The 17,661-nt window shown below is 44.8% G+C and overlaps 1 protein-coding gene across 1 annotated transcript; it reads right to left on the bottom strand.

The window, feature by feature from the left end:
• Positions 1-8,349: 8,349 nt before the first annotated feature.
• Positions 8,350-16,693, bottom strand: COQ7 (coenzyme Q7, hydroxylase). Its single transcript, XM_036098970.2, has 6 exons — positions 16,532-16,693; positions 12,283-12,461; positions 10,999-11,113; positions 9,727-9,866; positions 8,972-9,040; positions 8,350-8,560 (listed from the first exon to the last, which is right to left on the bottom strand). The coding sequence occupies exons 1-6, from the start codon at positions 16,605-16,607 to the stop codon at positions 8,483-8,485; spliced, it is 657 nt and encodes a 218-aa protein (XP_035954863.1). The 5' UTR covers positions 16,608-16,693; the 3' UTR covers positions 8,350-8,482.
• Positions 16,694-17,661: the final 968 nt, after the last annotated feature.

The raw sequence follows: 17,661 nt of genomic DNA, 5'->3' as shown, positions 1-17,661 counted from the left end.
GCAGGAAGAGAGGGGAACAGAATGGAAATCCTCAATCAGCCCAGAAAAATAAAATGTAAAGCAGGGGAAAAGCATCCATTTTGGGGGCAGATTTAAAATAAAGCCCTTGGGGAATGAGACCACTGATTCTTAGCCAGGCAGGCACATCAGAGGCCCATGTGAGTTTTTAAAATATATTCATCCCTTAGGCCAGCCACGTAGCTTCTGTTTCAGTAGGACTGGATGGAGCAGGAGGAACCGCAGATTTTTTTTTAAAATCTCAAGAGTTGATTCGGATGCGCATGCCCAGTTGGGTATTTCAGGAATAAGACTTAGAAAATTCTATATAACCCTAGAAATAGAATTGAGATTTTAAAAAAGGAAGAAAGTATCATGAAGGGAAATTCTCAAAACAAAACAAAACAAAACACAGCAGCAATAAATAAAAGGCATTTGAGGAAGAAGAGTTGAGACATGGTCGCGGGTTAAATATTTGCCAGGCTCACGCCAGGTCTGGGATGCAGATGGACAAGAGGACTGAAGGACACTCCAAGGTTGACCGTCCTTTCCCAACTTTGTACTTTCATGCAGAAGTTTCTGTACAGGCTGGTTTTGGGCAACAGGCTTGAGCAATGGAAACCCGTGTAAGGTTAAAGGGCCCACACTGACCACTGGGCTGAAGGCAAACAGGCTCAGTAGGCGACCCACCTCCAAATATCCATAAGCCCTAGCTGACCAATGGGCTCCTTACAACCCGGCGCAGGTACCAAAAAAGGAAAATTCCTTACCTCTCCTCACTTCCCCCCTTAACTACAGCCCCCCACCTCCTCCTTGCAGACAGCCACTCCTCCGTGGTCCTGCACTCTGCTCCCTTGCCGTGTAGCCAATAAACTTCTATCTCCTTTGTTCTGCCTCGGGTGAGTCCTTTCCCTTCATGCCCTTCCGGCCTCCACCGGATCAGGTCCCCCTACAGTTTCTGGCTATGTTTATGTTGAGATCAGGAGGATTGTCATTACTTGTGTCAATTCATTTTGTTTCATTTTATGAGTTCACATGGGCACTTTTTTAAAGCTAAAATTAGTTTATCAAGGGCGCCTGGGTGGCTCAGTTGGTTGGGCGTCTGCCTTCGGCTCAGGTCATGATCCCAGGGTCCTGGGATCGAGCCCCACATTGGGCTCCCTGCTCAGCGGGGAGCCTGCTTCTCCCTCTGCCCCTCCCTCCTGCTCCTGCTCACTCTCTCTCTCTCGCCCAAAAATAAAATCTTGAAAAAAAAATAAAATTAGTTTATCAAACATTGGCTGAGGGCCAGTGAGGGGTGGGAACAGCCCCTGCCTTTAACAGGGTCACACTGTGTTGGAGAGATGGTAGGAAAGCACGTAACACCCGGCCGATGATAGAATGCGGTACCAAGGCAAAAAGCTGAAGTATGGAGAGATAAGGGAGAGGGTGTGGGATGACGTCACTTACGAGATAAGCGGGCAAATGGCCTTCCTCAGTAAAAGGGCCAATCATGTGAATCAGAAGAAGGTATGTGTGAGCAAGGTGTGTCCAGGGAGCAGCCTGAACTAATGAATAAATATTCAACGCGGCCCCTTGGATACTGCTTGATGCTTGAAGCTGGTTTCTCCATGTGGTACCCCTGGAGAGAGACTAATCTTCCTCCCCTCTGTTTTCCTCTCTCCCTTTCCTAAAAAAGAAAATGCATCCTCCCTGATAAGGATGCTTTCAAGTCAGTGGGCCAGCGCAGATCGGAACAGCCAGCTAAGCCCTCCACCTTTTTTTTTTTTTGCGGTGTGCAAGTGTGACAACCCATTCCCGTTCACCAGCGGAGATCAGGAGGTGGGATTATTGGGGCCCGATTATCACAACACGTAGCAATGACCTCGCCTTGCTCACCAGGCGTTGTCCTTGTGACATTCTGGACGTGACTAGCAGGGACGGCTGTTGGGGGTGGCGGGGCCGACTCGGAACTCAGGGCGAGGGTGCCCTCTGGTGGCCGCAGGCGGGGGTCGTGAAGCCCAGGACCTTCCTTTGCCCTTGGCGCGCCGCGGAGCCCAACTTCCTACACTATCCCAGATCAAAGGACCCGTCGTGTTCTGTCACAGCCCTGCAGGGCTGCCATTTCGGGAGACAGGAGTGGGAGGAAGCACGTCCCCGAAGGCAAGAGGAGCCTTTTAAACCTTTGAAAACATATTCAGCAGTAGAGTGCTTTGTGCTCTGGGCAGAGCCAGGAAAGAGCAGTTTTGAGGAAAGGTTTCTTTTGTTCCCTCGGTTGGGAAAGGTCACATTTTCTTCTCCTCAAATCACCAGATCAAGAAGTTTTAAGGAGGGCCTTAGGCCCTGGGGTGAGGATCCAGACTTCTTATCACATTCTCAAAAGAGTACTGAATCTCCAAAAGGGGTTAAGAACCCCGAGAGGTTTTTCCTCCTGAAATTCCACAGAGACTGTATTCAGTGGTGGTCCCCTGAAGTATTAGAGATCCCCAAATTTTGTGTTAATAACCCAAATGTCCACCGATAGAGAAAGAGGGGAAATTAGAGGCCAACTGGCCTGGTGGTTAAGGTCAAGGCTCTCCAGCGCCTGCGGACTGTTTCCGTAAAGGGGGTGAGGAGAGCACGGGCTCCGAGGGGCCGTGGCAGGAACTGGGTGGGTGAAGCAGTCAGGGCAGGGTGGGAGGGAGGCAGTGTCGATGCGGGCCGTGGCTCAGCTGTGAAATGGAAGAGTATTGCAGCCAGCCAGAGGAATGTGGTGGATCTATACACATTGTGTTGGAAAGATGGCCAATAGAGGTCACCAAAAGAAAAATGCAAACTGCAGATCAAAGATGCACAGTATTATTCCATGTGGGGAATGATCCAAACCCAAAGGTGTACATGTATGGATAAAAGATTTCTTTTTAAGAGTCTGGGGAGGTACACGATGAATTATTAATAGTGGTTACTTCTTAGGGATAAGTTTGGAAGCAGTGTTTTGTGTGTGTGTTTTAACCTATATGTAGTTTATATTATTTCATTTCGAGGCAACTATTTCTTTGGGAAGTGGGAAGGGGGAGAAGAAAGAAAACAATGCGGGGCGCCTGGGTGGCTCAGTTGGTTAAGCAACTGCCTTCGGCTCAGGTCACGCTCCCAGAGGCCTGGGATCGAGCCCCGCATCGGGTTCCTGGCTCAGCAGGGAGCCTGCCTCTCCCTCTGACCCTCTCCCCTCTCATGTTGTTTCTCACTCTCTCTCTCAAATAAATTAATAAAATCTAAAAAAAAAAAGAAAGAAAACTGCACTGTCTTATGTGACAGATTGCTAATAGCTAATCACAAAGTAAGGCAGGTGGTCACAGTTTCCTGATAAGCAACAGCAGTCTACAGAGAGATTTACTTGTCACTGTAAATACCCTTTAGCACTGTTGGAATATTTCACCATGCGAATGTGTGCATTACTTTTTACAAAAAGCTTTCATTTAAAAAAAAAAAAAAGCTTTCATTTCTTAAAAAAAGAAAAACAACACCAGGGCAATTTAACCTTGTATTTGGTCCAACAAAAATCTACTGAGTGTCAAGCACTTGTGCGAAGCTCCAAAGGTATGGAAATGACTAAAACGGTCTCTGCCGTCCAGGAGTTCGTGGTCTAGTTCAGCTTCTTGCACTAATGTGCTTCCAAATCACCTGGACGTGTTGTGTATTGGTTAATTACTGCTGTACAGCAAATCACCCCCAAACTCAGCAGCTGAAAACAGTAAACTTTTATTATCGAAAGTAGTTGCTGAGGGCGCCTGGGTGGCTCAGTTGGTTAAGCGACTGCCTTCGGCTCAGGTCATGATCCTGGAGTCCCTGGATCGAGTCCGCATCGGGCTCCCTGCTCGGCAGGGAGTCTGCTTCTCCCTCTGACCCTCCCCCGTCTCATGTGCTCTCTCTCATTCTCTCTCTCTCAAATAAATAAATAAAATCTTAAAAAATAAATAAATAAATAAATAAAGTAGTTGCTGAGAGTCAGGACCTGAGGAGTGGCTTAGCTGGGCGATTCTGGCTCTGGGTCTCTCATGAGGTTGCAGGCAGGATGTCACCCGGGGCTACATCATCTGAAGGTAGGCCTGGGGCTGAAGGATTCACTCCCAAGATGGTGCCCATACATGGCTACTGGCAGGCGATCTCAGCTCTTGGCCATGTGACCCTCTCTACAGATTAACTGCTTGAGTATTCTCACCACATGGCAGCGGGCTTTTCCTAGACGGAGTGATCCCAGGGAGAAAGGTGAAAGCTGCAATGTCTTTTATGACCCGGCAGCCCTGGCGGTCACACTCCATCATTTCTACCACTGGTGAGAAAGAAACAAGTCACCAAGTACAGCCCACACTCAAGGCAAGGGGAATTGGGCTCCACTGAACAGAGGAGTATCAGTGAATTTGTGGACATAGTCTAAAACTACCACATCTTGTTAGAATGCAGATTCTGATTCAGAAGGTCTGGGAAGGGGCCCCAAGTTTTGCATTTCTAACATTCTGCCAGGTGATAGCACTGCTGTTGGTCTGTGGATGACACTTTGAGTAGCAAGGGGATTAAACACATGCAAAGAACCGTACCTTCCTTGGGTTGCCTCTTTGGAACTATGCTGCTTGTAAGAATAACATCCTCTGTCCTCCTGGCATCATCTTGGGATGGTGTCCAATTTTAAAATCACATTTTCCCTGAAAGGTCGGAGCAGTAAAGTAAGGGAAAGACAAGGTTACCTTGTTAATACACGAGGACAAGCTGTAATGGAATTAAAAACAACCACAGGGGGATTCAGAAAATCTCTCTGGTCTTGTTCTGGAAGCTCTCAGAAGCATAAACCATCAGCCATCAATTCTGAAGGGGGTGCTAAATAAACAGCAACAAATCTGGGCTTTTAATAAGTATTGTACAAAATGTCTTTATATGACTAAGATTCCTGACTGTAATACTTACAAAATTAGCTTTGATACAGGAGGGCAAGAAACAGCACCAGCATCTCAGAAGATCAAGGCTTCTACATGCTTTGCTGACTTGAAGGGTGGCACGTTAAAGAAATAATTTCCCCATTCAATAGACGGAATTGAAATTTGCTTTCAAATACAGCTTAAAACTACAAATCCTGTATTTTTTTATTGCTATGATTCACATGCCTTAAAATTCGCCATTTTCAAGTGTACGATTCCGTGCTTTTTTTCAATATGTTCACAAGGTTGTGCAACCATCACCACCAGCTAATTCTAAACCATTCATCACCCCAAAAAGAAACTGTGTCCATTAGCGGTTACTCCCCATTGCCCTCCACTCCTTACAGCCTTAGCAACCACTAGTCTGTTTTCTGTCTCTATGGATTTGCCTCGTCTGGACATTTCATATATACATGGAATCATACAATATGTGGCCTTTTGTGTCTGGCTTCCTTCACTTAGCATTTTTTCTTTACTTGTAGTAAATTATACATAACACTTACCATTTAACCATTTTTATGTGTAGAGGTCAGCGGCATTAAGTACATCCACATCATTGGGCAACGATCACCACCATCTATTTCCAGCATTTTCATCTTCCCATTCTGAAACTTTGCGCCCAAACATCATGTTTTTAAGGTTTATCAATGTTGTAGCATGTATCAGTACTTCCTTCCTTTTTATGACCAAATAGTATTCCATGGTATAGATACGCTACATTTTGCTTGTCTACTAATCAGCTGATAGACATTTGGATTGGTTCCACTTTTTGGCTATTATGAATAATGTGGCTACGAACTTTCATGTATACTGTATTTGTTTGAACTTATGTTTTCATTTCTATGGGGTTGATACCTAGGAGAGGAGTTACTGTATCATATGGTAACTGTATTTGACTGAGGAACTGCCAGACTGTTTTCCAAAGGGGCTGCACCATTTTACATTTCCACCAGCAGTGTATGAGGACCCAGTTCCTCCACACCCTTGTCAAGACATCATTTTCCACTTTTTGAGTATAGCCGTACTTGTGGGTAAAGTGTTATCTCATTGTGGTTTTCCCTAAAGACTAATGTTTTTGTGCATCTTTTCAAATGCTTATTGGCCATGTGTACATCTAATTCGGAGACATGTCTATTCAAATCCTTTGCCTATTTTTAACTGGGCTATTTGTCTTATTGTTGAGTTGTAAGAGTTCTTTATACACTCTGAGTACAAATCCCTTATCAGATCTATGATTTGCAAACATTCTCTCCCATTCTGTGGGTTGTCTTTCACCTTCTTGAAAAGCACAAAAGTTCTTATTCTGATTAAGTCCAATCTGTGTTTTTGTCACTTGTACTTTTGGTGTCATATCTAGGAAACTGTTGTCTAATCCAAGGTCACCAGACTTACCCTTATGTCTTCTTCTAAGAGTTTTAGGGTTTTAGCATTACCATTTATATTTTTAATCCATTTGAGTTAATTTTTGTAAAAGCTGTTAAATAAGGGTCCAAACTCATTCTTTTGCATGTGGATGTCCAACCTGGTTTTGGTTGTTGTTGTTTTGTTTTCTTAAATAATCAGCAAGAAGCATGGAGAATGTCCTTTCTTTGGTTTCTTGGTAGCATTTTTTTCCCCCTCTTGGCTGGAGGGTTTTTTTTTTTTTTTTTTGGCTGGAGGATTTTGAGTTTTATAGCAAAGCATATTCTACAGACCCAGAACCCAGGGGCCCAGCCTGACTTGATAGCATCTTTTCGATAAATCTCTACTGAATTTTGAGGACAAGCACATGGAGTAGTCTTGAATTACTAGTTATATGAAAATGACTGAGAATAAGGGAGAGCTATTTCTTCATTCGATCCCATTGATGACTATGTGCCAGTGATTAAAACAGATTCCTGCCCTATAGAGCTTACATTCTTGCAGGGAGAAACAGAGAAAAAACAAGTATGTTATATAATATGCCAGAAGGTGGTTAAGTGTTATGGGGGAAAAAAATGGAAGAGCTGAGCAAGTGGCATGAGGCATGCAATGGGGTGGGGTTTGCAATTTTGAAATAGGTGGTCAGGGTGGGCCTCCTTTAAGAGGTGACATTGAAATAAAAGTTCTGAGAGTTGGTGAGGGATCTGGCTGTTTGGCTATCTGGGAAGGAGCACTGCAGGCAGAGATGAACAGCCATGGCAAATGCCCTGAGAAAGGAGCATGCCTGGTATTTTGAGAAATCGCAAGGAGGCCAGTGTGACTTGAGCAGACTGAGGAAGGGGGAAGCAGTCATAGGGTGAGATCACGCAGGTTCTTGGAAACCATTTTAGGGACTTTGACTTTGATGCTGAGGGAAATGGGAAAAGCCACTGGGGGGTTCTGAGCTGAGTAGGAACATGGCCTGGCTTGAGGTTCAAAGGACCACCGTGGCTGCTGGGTTGAGAATGGATTGTGGGAGGACAGGGTAAGGCCGGAAGAATAGTAAGTAGGCTTCTAAAATAATCCAGGTGAGACAAGGGGGGCAGCACCTGAGGCCGGGAAAAGGCTTTGGTAGAGCCTGGAGGATGTCCCGGCCGACTGGATGGGGCTGTGATTTAGGTAGGTGTCAAAGATGAGTCCAGAGATTTTGGCCTGAGGACCAGAAGGATGGAGCTGCTATTAACTGTGATAAGGAACGAAGGCCACTGGGGCATCAGGATGGGGAGGGAGGGGAGGGGAGGAGTTCAGCCTGGGGCACGTGGACTTGAGGTTCTCTCTGACTTCCAAGTGCAGGGGCCGGGTAGGCAGTTGGATATTTGGAAGTGAGAAAGCTGGGCTGAAATAGGAATGTGAAGGAATGAACCAAAAGGCCAGATGGGATACCAAGAAAAAGATGACGGACAGAACAGGGCCAAGAACCACACCCTGGCACCCTCTGGCACTGAGAAATCCAGAGGAGAATGGCTAGGGAGGCCACTGGAAACAATGACAGTCTTCCACTTAATTGATGGATCTGACAGTCTGGCTTTGTCGATCTTCAACAACCCCATGTTTTAAATTACCTTTGGTTAGAAGTGAAGTCAAATTTTTTTTCTTAGAGATTTCTGTTATTTTGGGGGCACTTGGGTGGCTCAGTTGAATAAGCGTCAGACTCTTGGTTTTGGCTCAGGTCATGATCTCAGGGTCCTGAGATTGGGCCCCAAGTTGGGCTCCGCGCTCAGCAGGGAGTCTGCTTGGAGACTCTCTCTTTCTGCCCCTCCCGCCACTCACATGTGCTCTCTCTCTCTCTCTCTCTCCAAAAGAAATAAATCTAAAAAAAAAAAAAAAGATTTCCATTATTTTCTTAATGATTCATTCTTGATGTTTTACAAAGAAATTAACTATGGACCAAACAAAGACCAGCTTCGCTTGTTGTAACTGGAACCTGGTGAACGATCAGCCTTCTGGCATAAGGCGGCACAGGAAAAAAAACAACACTACGGAGTTTTATTGACCAAAAAAACCTCTTGCAATTTATTAACAAAATTCATATAATGATAATTGCACATTTCCTTTTCTGTCAATGCTACTTATTCAATCACTGTCATCTTTTACAAACAGGGAAAAGTGGACATACTTTAAAATCTCTCTGATAAATATATCGCCACGCTGCATCCGGCCTGGATAAGGCTCTTCAAAACAGTGTATGCTGGAGCCTGTTAAAAATGACAACAAGGAAACAAAAGAAACATGTTCTATGTTCACTTGTAGCAGTAATACACGGCCTGGTATGGCAGGACTGGAACTCTCTGGGTAAGACATAAGATCTAACAAACAATTTGTTTTAATTCATAAGGGTGGGATGGTTCCAGGACTGCCAGAACATTTGAATCACCTGGTTTCTTATCGGGAAGGGGAAAGAAGCTGCTAGGGGAAATGATGACAAGAAATAAGATTCCCAGCTGGGAGCAATGATTTGCTTGCCTTTTTGTCAAAGCGGTATATTGGTCTGCTTTCTTTGGTGGTTACTTTGAAATCTATTTCCCTAGAAACAAAAACCCTCCTGCCCCTTAATCTTCCAAATAAGGTGCTCAAAGCACCACAAGCAAATAGTAAAGGGAGGTTACCAGTTGTGCATCATGTTCAAGGCCTATGTCATGGTGCTCTAGCTCTTCATCCCGAAATTTCCTTATCACCTGGTTAAATACAAAGAAATCAGAGCAAGTCAGCATCCAGCTCTCCCGCTATCCTGTCTTCTTCTGGAATTTAGCTAAAGCCTCATATTACCGTTGAAGACAGGGGTAGGCAAACTTCCTATAAAGGGTCAGAGAGTCAATACTTCAAGCCCCACAGGCTGTATGGTCCTCGTGACAGCTACTCAACTCTGCCAATGCACGGGGCACAGCGGCCATGGACATGCAGACGGATGGGCGCGGCTATGCTCCAACAAAACAATTTACAGAAACAGGTGGTCTGCTCCAGGCCAGGGTTTACCAAGCCCCGATTTAGACTTAAAAAAAATTAAAGTTTCCTTATCTGCTGTAGAAAATTATCTGAAGGTATCTATTAGTTCATTTATTTATTCTGAGGGGTGTGTGCTCACATTCGCTCAGAAGCTATCAATGATCCAGAAGTGCAGAATACAGGCGTGGGCTCAGGAGACATGGTTTCTGGTCCAGCTCTGCCTGAGACAGAGGTGGGTCACAGCCATGACCAGGGCCCATGGCTTCAGCTTTCAGTGCTTCTTGCCTTAAGAATGAGGCACTGTCCTGGGTTTCTAAGGCCTGTCATTCCCCAACTTTCTATTTTTTTTCCTTCTTACAGAGTTGCATACCTACGCTTTACTCCCTTACTGGCCCCTTTCCAGAGTATATTCAAGTACCTGAAGAAGTTCCTCATGTTTTTCAGGCTCCTTCTCCATCAGCGTCCTGATCTGGTTGTTATAGTGATGTGCTATAGACTCTTCCACAGCCACGGTGCAGGCCATTGCTCCCTCCTTCCCCAGCAGGGCGGTTCCTGCACCTGGAATGGTCAAATCATGTCAGGTCGGGGCTCGTCAGCCTCGGCACTACGGGCTCTGGGGCTGGGTAAGTCCTTGTCGTGGGGCCGCCGTCCTGGGCATTGTAGGACACTTAGCAGCACCCCTGGCCTCTATCCACTCAATGCCAGCAGCAGCCCTGGTCGTGACAACCAAAAATGTCTCCAGACACTGCCAAGTATCCTTAGGAGCAACCTGCCTCCACTGAGAACCGCTGTTTTAGGTGGTACCAGGTCACATGATTAAATCCTGAATCACAGAATAAGAACGCTATTCTCTTTTCAAGGCTCTTCTGAACCCTCTGTGATTTTTTTTTTTTTTTTAAAGATTTTATTTATTTATTTGACAGAGAGAGAGACAGCACAGGCAGGGGAGTGGCAGGCAGAGGGAGAGGGAGAAGCAGGCTCCCCGAGGAGCAAGGAGCCCGATGCTGGTCTCGATCTCAGGACCCTGGGATCATGACCCAAGCCGAAGGCAGTCGCTTAACCAACTGAGCCACCCAGGCACCCCATTAACCCTCTGCTTATGGCAAGAAGAAAGTCTTCATTTGGGGCGAGTGTGTCTCTGATTCTCTTCTAACATTTACTCTTCTCTAAGAGTGAGCTGATCTAGGGTTTAGAACCTTTGTCAGGGAACATCATCTGGCTATACCTGAATCGCTCTAGTTTTTTCCTCCTCTGTTGTATTTGTTTTTACTGTACCTTCTATTTATAAGAGTACTGATTTAAATTAAAAAATATTTAAATAAATTCAAGCCCCCCAAAAAAGTCCGTTTAACTTTTAAAAATACTAAGGAAATAAAAAGGTTTTAAGAGGGGGCGCCTGGGTGGCTCAGTCGTTAAGCGTCTGCCTTCGGCTCAGGTCATGATCCCAGGGTCCTGGGATCGAGCCCCGCATCGGGCTCCCTGCTCGGCGGGAAGCCTGCTTCTCCCTCTCCCACTCCCCCTGCTTGTGCTCCCTCTCTCGCTGTGTCTCTCTCTGTCAAATAAATAAAAAAAAAAAAAAAAAAAAAAAAGGTTTTAAGAGGACATGGGAAGAATTATGGAATCGATACTTTAACAGTTTAATCGTGCCAGGTCCCTAAGCTCACGTAAACTCTTCGGGACAGACACATACCCAGTGCAAACCCCACCACGTTCCAAAAGGGCATCAGAATCGTCGGCCGCACCCTGAATGCAACCATCAACTCCTCGAACTTTTTCAAGTGGTCCTTTTCTTGATCCCACATTTTCTGTAAGAAACATAACAATAAAGACACACAAGCATCATAGAGGCCACCTGCTATATACCAAGGAAGCTATGCCCCGTCCATGTGGGAAAAAGGAAGCAAAATGGTAAAGGAACGAATAATGAGAACTGCTATTTCCCCCAATCCCCCTGAATCACTGGAGGGAAAAAACACAAGATCAGACTAACAAGCATCGCGGATACAGAGAGTGCCAACAAACCAAGAGAAGAGCCTCTTCTCTCAATTCCAGATTAAGTGGGCCTGAACCACTATTCCAGCAGAAGTTCTTGGATCTGCATAGCCTATTAAAGGACAAGGTCCACACTAATGAGAAATGAGAGGTTCAGCCCACTCCAACATCAGGAGGGCAGCGTATCACCTAATGTGTCATTTCCTTCTCGACTGCTAGAATGTATCATTTACATCAAAGGAAAAAGGGAGAATGATAAAAGAGCTGACACTTAGGCACTTCCTAAGTGCCAGGTGCTGTCAAATAGCTTTAAGAAGGCAACTCACTAAATCTGCACAAACTATTATTATTATCATCCCCATTATAAAGATAGAGAAAGTGAGGCACAGTGCGGTTAAGTAACTTGCCCAAGAACTCAGAGCAGACAATTTAACTTGTGCTGAGTGTCTACTGCAAGCCAGACATGGTTCCTCACCAAAACCCAGTGAGGTAGGTGTTATCAGCTCATTTTGTAGATATGGAAATGGAGACCCAGAGAGGTCATGTAACTTCCCCAAGGTCACACAGGTAGGAGGTGGAAGAAAGCTGGAATGTGAACCTGGGTCTTTGTGACTACAAAGTCCAGGCTCCTCCCTCTGCCTCTCACTGTAAGATATAAAATATCCCCACTGGGGACAGGATCACAACCTCTCAACAACTGGTGCTTTCACCTAACGCAATGACTCTTAACCCTTTTTTATCCCACCCCACGATGAAATTTTAATATTTCAGATATACTACATATCTGTTTATGTACTACATGTCTGTCTGTGCTTTATACATAAAAAGAATAATATACTTTTCATTCCCCTGCCCCCACCCTAATAACCAATTTTTGCTCTCCCCTGCAAATGCATGACGTAATGTGATTCATGACTTTAAGGCCTTTGGATCACCATGCTGCTCAGTAAGATCAGGCTGAGAGGGATAATGAAGTACCCACCTGAATGACTGGCCCAACACTGGTCCGGCCCAGGACGGCCATCTGTCCTGCATAGATTCTGTTTGCTCCATATTCACCTGCGTGATCCACCCGGATTATTCGATCCACAGCTGCCCGATTGATATTGTCTAAGGTCATTCCTAAACTGTAAAACCTGACGCTGATTCTTCTTCCATAAGCTGCAATGCAAATATTTATTCTTTATTATTCTCGGGTAAAACAGATGTTTCCTTTTCCAGGCAGAAGAAAGGAGCACTTTAGAACAAAGGTCACAGATGAGTTCCCCATAGGTAGGATATGCCCATAAATGTATTCTGTTTAACCTGCAGTGCTTTGTTTTGTTTTTTAAAAGTAGGCTCCACGCCCAACGTGGGGATTGAACTCACGACCCTCAGATCAAGAGTCACATGCTCTACTGACAGAGCCAGCCAGGCAGCCCCCTCCTTTTTTAAAAGTGAATTAGTTACCAACATTTAAAACATAGATTTTACCTAAATATCTGGATCTCTGGCTTCACATTAAGCATAAAAAGATCTGGAAATACTGAACCTGTCTTTTCAGCATGCAGCTAATGTGGCAATGAGGCATGTGGTCTCTAGATGAGCATGGTTCTCCAGCTGTCCTCCCCTCTGGGCCTGCTTTGCTCCCACCCCTGGGCACAAAACCTCCTACAGAGCTTTCAAAACCATGGGTGCTCCACCCAAGTCAGTCTTGGGGTGGATCTTTTTAACAAGCTCTGTGCACGAATCGTTTCTGCAGCCTAGGTTGAGAACCATAGATTGAAGTTCTCTCAAAACACCCAGGGGCATGTGATTTGGAGAATGAACCTTAGAGCTTAGGTTTGATCTCGTTATGGCACATTATCAATTCAACTCAATGCTTCTCTTCAAAATATAAATTCTTCAGGATAGATTAAATTTTGTCTTTTAAAAGATCTCGTAGTAGTAATACCTTGATTGTATTCTCTGAGCCTCGCATTAAGGCATCCCCAGAGTTTTTTCCCCTAAGAGTTTTACAATGTGTTTAGGTGTGTAAGGGGTTATCAGCTCATTTTGCAGATATGAAAAATGGAGAGCCAGGGAAGCCAGTCAGTTTGTAATGTGAACTGTGACGTGTATTGGTATCACCTTGAGATGTGTTTTAAGGCTCTTATGCATGACTACCATATCTTTAAGACAGACTTCTTCTCAGTTAGCCTAACTTCTATACTCTGGAAATGTGAGGAAAACTTCACTTTGAGTACATCTGTAGGGTTTTCATTAAAAGGCTTGAGTGCTTTGGACACAAGTTGATGGGATAGGCTGGATAAAATTTGGGGTGATTCTGCATTTGAACTTTTCGACCAGGTTCGACCAGGGTTTTAAATGCCTCACTAAACAAAGTAGAATGGACATGGGGTTCTGAAACATAGTGACCCAGCTTTGATCCACTCCTCCACATGACCTGCTCCATCTCACTGAGCATATCTGACTCAAGAAACTGGATGGAATCTAGGAAGTGGACACCAACAACTGGATGGAGTCCAAGTTCTGCTAGGTGTAATGTACCACTCAGATCTGTGCCATCACAGAGCAGGTCACTATGGTCCATGACCATGTTTTTGTATGGAGAACAATTTGACACATTTGACAAAGTCAAGGTAGCCTGTCCCAAGTTGCTGCCTCCAAGTCCGAGGACTGGTGCTCGGATTAATCTGACCTCCTTGCAGAAAGAGGACTCCTAGGAATTGAAATTAAAAATGATGAGCTGGCCCTATTTCTCAAGATAATCTTGATGGCTTGTTCTTTCATTTGTTATTCCCATCCAAAAACATGTTAATGGGAAAGACAACCGAGTACTCATTAAAAAAAAAAAAAAAAAACATTTAAGGAGAAATAGCCAAGTGGCTGAGTACACAGGATGAGTTCAAATACACAGCTGACTTCTAATGGGCAGGACTGTATTTCTATTAAAAACATACTAGTTCCCTAGCACTGCACCACTTTTCCAGATTCAGGCACCTAATAAATGATTTTTTTGTGGGGTGTGTGGAAGATTGGGTATTGAAATATTTGCCATCTACCTTTTCAAAATCTCTGCAAGGTGTCTTTAAAAAGTATGGGATGGGGGCGCCTGGGTGGCTCAGTTGTTAAGCGTCTGCCTTCGGCTCAGGTCATGATCCCAGGGTCCTGGGATCGAGTCCCGCACAGGGCTCCCTACTCAGCGGGGAGCCTGCTTCTCACTCTCCCTCTGCCTGCCGCGCTCTCTGTCAAATTAATAAATAAAAATCTTTAAACAAATAAAAAATAAAAAAATAAAAAGTATGGGATGGTTGGGGCACCTGGCTGGCTCAGTTGGGAGAGCATGTGACTCTTGATCTTGGGGTTGTGGATTCGAGCCCTACATTGGAGGCAGAGATTACTTCATTACTTAAAAAAAATAAAATAAAATCTTTAAAAGAGAGAGAGAAAGAAAGAAAGAAAGAAAGAAAGAAAGAAAGAAAGAAAGAAAGAAAAAATGCATTTCCTGTCTCTAACACTAACCTTGGACAAATCCGAATCAGCACTTTTTTTTTTTTTTTTTTAAAGATTTTATTTATTTATTTGAGAGAGAGAGAATGAGAGAGAGTGAGCACATGAGAGGGGGGAGGGTCAGAGGAAGAAGCAGACTCCCCGCCGAGCAGGGAGCCTGATGCGGGACTCGATCCAGGGACTCCAGGATCATGACCTGAGCCGAAGGCAGTTGCTTAACCAACTGAGCCACCCAGGCGCCCAGCACTTTTTTTTTTTTTTAGAATCACCATTTCTTACATATAAAATTGGCAATAATAATCAGGTTATTTCCTTTTTAAGGAAACATACAATAGTAACACCTTTCTTACTTAGTTATCATAAAGATAAAATGAGATACAGGAAGCAAGTAACTTTATAAATGAAAAAGAATGATTCTTATTCTGTTATGCTCATTGGCTCAACAAAGGAACATTAAAAGTCACGTTTAACAACCCTCTGAGTTTTGCCTGCATTGTCACACATTTTAAAATTGAGTAAAAATAAAGTTGAGGCCCAGTGCTAGAAGCTCTCAAATGCATCATTTTATGTTAGTGCTTTCTCAAAGTGTGAAACACCTACCAATGATGGTACCTAGGAGATTTTAAGTGGTATATGGGAAGATCTTAAGTGGTTTATGAACATGCATTAAATACACCCATGTAGTAAGAGTTACTCTCTTTTAAATTCTTTCACAATTCCTTTGATTTCATTAAGAAGAATGTTTCAGTTTACAAATGCCTTCCTAATACTTGCTAATCTCCCATCCCATCCCTCCTTTTTTTTTTTTTTTTTTTAAACCATAAAGAAAGACAGTTTGGGGTTCAGGCCTTGGTAGACAACAGTATCTAATACAATTTACTAACTTGTTTTCAGCACATTTATTTTTTGATTATTAGGGGCAGGCAATACTGGTTTTCCGTTTTTACCATAAGGATTTAGTTTCCGTGAAATTATTTAATTTAAAAATGGAACACGGTTGTAGAAAAAGCACATTTAGTAATCAGAAGTACAAGTGGTATTGCTAAAAGACAAAAATATTTAGGTGGTACACGAATGATTTAGCTTTGAAAAAACGACTTCACAACAATTTTCTGAGGCAGCTCTGATGAAAAAAGGATCAGAGAAGGACCGGGGGTCCTAACCCATCTCCCTAATCCAATTTCTATGCTTCTTCCACCATCCTGGTGGCCTCTCAAACTTTATAGTGCATGCAAGTCTTTCGAAGGTCTTGTTAAAATACAGACAAAGCAACCCTGTAAGTCAGGGGTGGGTCCTTTGAACCTGCACTTCTAACAAGCCCATGCCGCTGATCGCATGATCACGCTGTGCATAGCAATGCCCTGAGCGAAGGTTACGATGACACCCGTAGGGCACTGAACTTTCAAGGTCGCCACCTGTGCTCAGCCTGGAATGCCGACCACACCTGCAGTGACGGCCCGGCACGGGTGTGCAGCTATTTCATCCACAGAGCGTCGACTGTGAGCTGACAGCTTCACCCTGCCGAACACCACGCTCCTCCCGCCCCGCAGTCTCCCAACACACTACAGTTCCCACCCCGCCTATCACCGCCCCAAGGTTCACGCCTCGAAGTCGCGCTCCGTCGCAGGCTTATGACGTCTACGAACTTCTGCCCCCGTGACCTCTCCGGCCCAGGTCACAGGCGAAAACCCCTTGGCCCGCCGGTACAGCGCGCGTCCGCGGCCGCGCTCCTCCTTTACCTGAGAGAGGCCGCAGGGCGCCCGTGCGCAGCCGCCACAGGGAGCGAACCGCCGCCGCCGCCGCGGTCCAGCTCATTGTCGTGACAAGGTAACAGCTCCACTGCGCGAGGCGGGCTAAACGTGCGGTCAGCGCAGACTGATGACACACAGCAGACGTAAGACATACGCTGCGCGCCCTTGCATCGGTGGACACGCCCCTAAGCCCCTGCTTCCATTCGATTGGCTGGAAAGGGCAAGTGAAAAGATGATATTGAATATGATCACCATCAATCACTCAGGAGACCGATGGTTGTAAAAGAAGACTTGGGTTGCGAGGGCGATGAGGATGCTAAATTGCTCTTCTCAAGATCCTGCCAGGGTAAATTCCTGGGGAAAAGGATCATGAAGGGATTCTTTATTGGCACAGCCATTGTATTTTTTTTTTTTTTAAAGATTTTATTTATTCATTCGAGACACAGAGATAGAGCATGAGCAGGGGGAGAGGCAGAGGGAGAGGGAGAAGCAGCCTCCCCGCCGAGCCAGGAGCCAGACGTGGGGCTCGATCCCAGGACCCTGGGATCATGACCCGAGCCGAAGGCAGACGCCCAACGACTGAGCCACCCAGGCGCCCCCACAGCCATTGTATTTTTTGCTTTACCAACATGGAAGGAGAGTTTTCTCTATGTGTATCCTACAGCGACTTTAAAATAGTAGAAATTGCATGATAAAATTAAACTCACCACGTGGTCAGTAGTGCCTCTAGGTGGTGGGGCTAACAGCCAACAGCTTTATCTTTTTTCTAGTTTTAGGTTTTGTACAAAGAACATGTTTTTTTGTTTGTTTCCACTTTACTGTTGGTGTTCATCCATATCGGTGCAAATTGTTTTGGGGGGCATAGGTGGGGGGAGAGAGGACGTATAACATAACCTGCATACTCTGTGTGTGTCGGCTCATAATTCTAACAAATGTACCACTCTGGTGGGGGTGACTATGCATGTGGGGGGCAAAGGGTATATGGGACATCTCTACCTTCCTGTCAATTTTACTGTGATTCTAAAACTACTAAAAAAGACTTATGAAAAAAGTTTTGTTGTATATTTTTAAAATAATGCATATCCACTGATACAGCAACCCTCCTTCAAGGGATCTAT

The sequence above is a fragment of the Halichoerus grypus genome, chromosome 6 (assembly GCF_964656455.1).
Source record: "Halichoerus grypus chromosome 6, mHalGry1.hap1.1, whole genome shotgun sequence".
In the NCBI taxonomy this organism is placed as follows: domain Eukaryota; kingdom Metazoa; phylum Chordata; class Mammalia; order Carnivora; family Phocidae; genus Halichoerus; species Halichoerus grypus.
The sequence above is the reverse complement of the archived record's forward strand: the minus strand, read 5'-3'. Positions and strand labels throughout refer to the sequence as shown.